Source organism: Conger conger, chromosome 13 (genome assembly GCF_963514075.1).
Source record: "Conger conger chromosome 13, fConCon1.1, whole genome shotgun sequence".
Taxonomy (NCBI): Eukaryota; Metazoa; Chordata; class Actinopteri; order Anguilliformes; family Congridae; genus Conger; species Conger conger.
In genome coordinates, this window is record NC_083772.1 from 31,956,243 (window position 1) to 31,960,304 (window position 4,062).

At 41.5% G+C, this 4,062-nt stretch overlaps 1 protein-coding gene across 1 annotated transcript; it reads left to right on the top strand.

Moving 5' to 3' along the window:
• The first annotated feature begins 2,479 nt into the window (after nt 1-2,479).
• Nucleotides 2,480-3,743, top strand: c1qtnf5 (C1q and TNF related 5). The gene is made up of 2 exons (XM_061216537.1): nt 2,480-2,624; nt 3,199-3,743. Exons 1-2 carry the CDS (start codon nt 2,480-2,482, stop codon nt 3,741-3,743), a joined length of 690 nt encoding a protein of 229 aa, XP_061072521.1.
• The last annotated feature ends 319 nt before the right edge of the window (nt 3,744-4,062 follow it).

The following is a 4,062-nucleotide window of genomic DNA, read 5'->3' on the forward strand; positions in this document are numbered from 1 at the left end:
CCTCAGGTTGCACGCTTTTATTGGTCCAAAGAAACACTACGAAGGTGTAGTATATGTTGTACACTACAAAGTGTTATACTGGTGAAACACTATTGCAGCAGCACAACTAAAGTTATGTTCTGTCTCATACATGCACTCATTGTAGCTGTAGTAGTTAGTTGATGTGAGTAGCAACAAACAAATCAACAAAGATACTGCTTGCAACAATGAAATATTGTGACCGCTTTCTGCCGATATATATAGATATTGGAGTGCATTCCATCAGTGAAATTTGGAACGTGACCTTTTCGCAAGGAGAATAAATAAGACTGGCACAAAATGTTTGCTGTTTTAGAATCACCAACCATGACCTTGAGAATTGAGAAGCCATCATTTGCATCGGCATTAGAGGATGTCATAACCTATTATTAGTGAATAGGTTATATCATTCACATATTTGATGCTTCTACTTCCTTGTCAGCTTTTTTGCAGAGCACAATTACTGTATTGTTATGATAATTATAATAATTTAATAAGCAACAAGTTCCCTGCTTGCGGTGTTTATACTTGAAGTCATATTTGGTGGGTTTTTTAGCATCCATATCAGAGGGGATGTATAGTATTTTTTGTTAACCAAGTGATTTCCTGAAAAAGAAGAACATGAGAAGTACAGGGGAGATGGAAGCTGTTGATAATGCTGTGTAGTTCATCTCTAGCTCACCACAGTGTGACCTGTTTTACACCCCAAAGAACAGGAGTTACTGCCATGTGTTTCACATTTCATCTGAAATGTTTTGTTAGTGGGAGAAAAACACTATATTTCTCTACATGTCAGTATGCCCTTTTAATTTGGCTTTCAGTTATCTGAGACAAGAAACACTTTGATTTTATAGTTTAAAGTAAAACACTTCTCACCAGGTTTCAGCAAAGCCTTTTTATCACATTTGTTTTAGCTGTTGAGCAAGGCTCAGGTCTAACTCATGGAAGGCTTAGTGCTAGTTCATTCTGATCTTGTTCTGAGTCATAAGCACTATACTTCACACTGCTTGCAATGGCAAACTCTAAATTGCCGTCTTTCATTGTGCACTGAACCCACATTAGTCATTTCAGATCAAGGGCTTTTGCTTTTGGTTTACACATTTATTTGATTAACACTTGGATAGGCTTCAAACGCTCTTCTCCTCCCTTTCCCCATATCCCTCTCTCCCTCCCTCATTCTATAATGGTTTTCCCTCGCCTTTTCACCCCAAGACAGGGAGTTCTCACTTTCTCACAGGCTTTGAACAAGGAAGAAAGGATCCGTTACACTGTTTTTACTGCCTCAGTTTCTCAGCTCAACTGCTTTTTCGACCTACCTCGTGCTTGACTGGTAAGTTCTAGTTGACGTACTAGTCTTGAGTTGTGGCTTTAGTGCTTGGACTGCATCTATAAGGGTATTATATCAGGAGAAATACGGATTTTATGGATGGGCTCCACCCTGTCCTTTGCACCAGTGTCATTTCCACAGGGAGGGACTAGAAGTTTCATCACCTGGTAATTGGTATACAGTGAGTAATTGACCTGGTAATATGGACTAGAGCAGGAGGTGTACAGACACTACTGCTTTTTACATGTTTGTTTTAAATTGGTTTACAGAATCAATAGAGAAAGGATGTCTGCTCAAATGCCATAAATTAACAATTGTTACACTACGTATAATTATATTCTGAATTACTAAGATACAATAATTATGTTAGGCATAATTCCTCTACTCTGAACTGGAAGAAGCTAAAGGGACGGGACTTGAAAGTTGTGCCTGGACATCGCTGCCACTCTGCAGCAAGCCTACATGTCTCTCTCCTGCATTTATCATGTTCCTTGTCACAGTAACTAAAGCCCCAGTAATGGACAGCCATTTGTGTATTTGAATGCAATGATTGCAATAGCAAGATATGTTTGAAACTGTGATCAGCCTCTCAGCAGATTAATGAATCATAGTTGATTTTGGAATCAGGTTTCATTGAGTTCTTGCAGTGTTTTTTTTCAGGATTTAGACTATTCTGCAGGTTCAATTAAAAAATTCTTCTACCTATAGTCAGATGTCTTGGTATGTACGTGCCTTTTCAGAGGAATAGGTTTTTCTGAAACATTCCACCAAACTCCAAGCTGGCATCCATGAGCACAACCATAGAAATACAATTCACACCATGGAGCCCAAGCACTGCACACCGTGAACACAGCAGGAAGCTGAACTAAAGCCGGGAGAGAGCATCTCAGTAAGAGTGAGAAGGCTGCCTGCCTAATTCCTTTTGTCTGGGTCATGCTGACATATGGTTCAAACTCTATAGGAATTACTTCAAACATCCGGAGTTCAGACAGTCATATGACAGGTGGAAACTATTATAAACAGTCCTCATTCCTGGGTAGGCATGAGCATAGGGACAGGGTGTTTGAGTCCGAGTCCTGAGGAACCCTGCCGAAAAAAAACAGCTCTGTGCTTGCTGTCTCTACAGACCCCGCAATGAAAGCAGTCCAGCCATGGCTATCCTGTATCATCTTCATCCTGCTGATGAATCTATCCAATCAGCTTGAAGAGAATAAGATTGCCAGCCTGTGCTCCGGACAGCCTGGTATTCCGGGGTCTCCTGGGGGGCACGGCAGCCCTGGTCAGCCTGGGAGAGATGGGCGAGACGGGAGAGATGGGGCACCTGGAGAAAAGGGCGAAAAAGGAGAGAGGGGGGAACCAGGTAAGATCACTATTTGCTTCAGTTATGGTTAACAAAAGTCAAGCTAAGATTCAGCTAAGACTAACTTAAGTCTAAAAGTCTCAGTCACATAATTAAGTATAAATTAAGTCTATAATTACTATGATTAAATCTATAAACTGATTAAAAGAAAGAACAAGGGGACGTGAAACTCAGGTCAACATATACTAAGTAAGCACTAAAATCTGCTAGATTTAAAAAAATTTTCTCATGTTTTGTATTTCTTTTTTAGCACTTCTGCTTTTTCATCTGTAGCACTTTGAGATTTAAAAAAAATATATAAAGCGCAATACAAATAAAATGTATTATTATTATTATTATTATTATTATTAAAATGAAACAAAATAAAAGGCTAGAATTAAGCTAAGAATTGCATGAGGTTTGTGTGGAATTACATATATTAATTGTACAGTATCAAAAGTTATTATCACAATCTGCTCCTATTAGAGATAACATAAGCCTTGTGCTCACACAGGGGTGTCCGGTACGGAGGGTGCTACTGGTGACCGGGGTGATCCAGGAGAGAAAGGGGAGCGGGGGCGACAGGGGGAGTGTGCTGTCCCCCCAAAATCTGCCTTCAGTGCAAAGATGTCGGAGGGGCGTAGCATACCTACTGCGGGCGAAGCAGTGCGCTTTGATCATGTACTGCTGAACGAACAGGGCGATTACGATGCAGAAACGGGGCGCTTCACCTGCAAAGTGCCCGGTGTGTACTATTTCACCGTCCACGCCACCGTCTACCGCGCCAGCCTGCAGTTCGACCTGATGAAGAACAGCCTCACAGCCGCCTCCTACTTCCAGTTTTACGGGAACTGGCCCAAGCCGGCTTCGCTGACCGGGGGCTCTCTCTTGCACCTGGTGCCGGGGGACACGGTCTGGGTGCAGATGGCCTTAAGTGAATACAACGGCCTCTACTCCAGCCCCAAAACCGACAGCACTTTCACCGGCTTCCTCCTTTACTCTGACTGGAAGAGCTCAGCTGTGTTTGCTGAACCAGCGGGCCATATCACGCAGCTCTGAGAATAACAACAATAAAAACTGACAAAAACAGGCTGGTTCATATTCATATGATGCACCATCCAACATAATGATTATTATGAAACAATGAAAGAACACGAGAAGATAATGGTCTGATAATCCGATGATGTATCCAAAACGGACGGGTTAAAATACATTTTCCAGATGTAATCTGCCTCTGTGCTCTTTATTATGACTATTTCTATTTCTTGTTTTGAAATTATATAGCCTGATTATCACACTGTTTAGGCTATATTTGGAAGTATTGGCACTCTTACGATATGATACGTTGCAATAGTCTGTGTTAGGCTGGCTGCCAGAG

Coding starts and splice junctions, on each gene's coding strand:
- c1qtnf5 (XM_061216537.1), top strand. CDS start 2,480: ATGAAAGCAGTCCAGCCATGGCTATCCTGTATCATCTTCATCCTGCTG. Junction 2,625..3,198: donor TGGGGGGCACGGCAGCCCTG/GTCAGCCTGGGA, acceptor GTGCTCACACAG/GGGTGTCCGGTACGGAGGGT.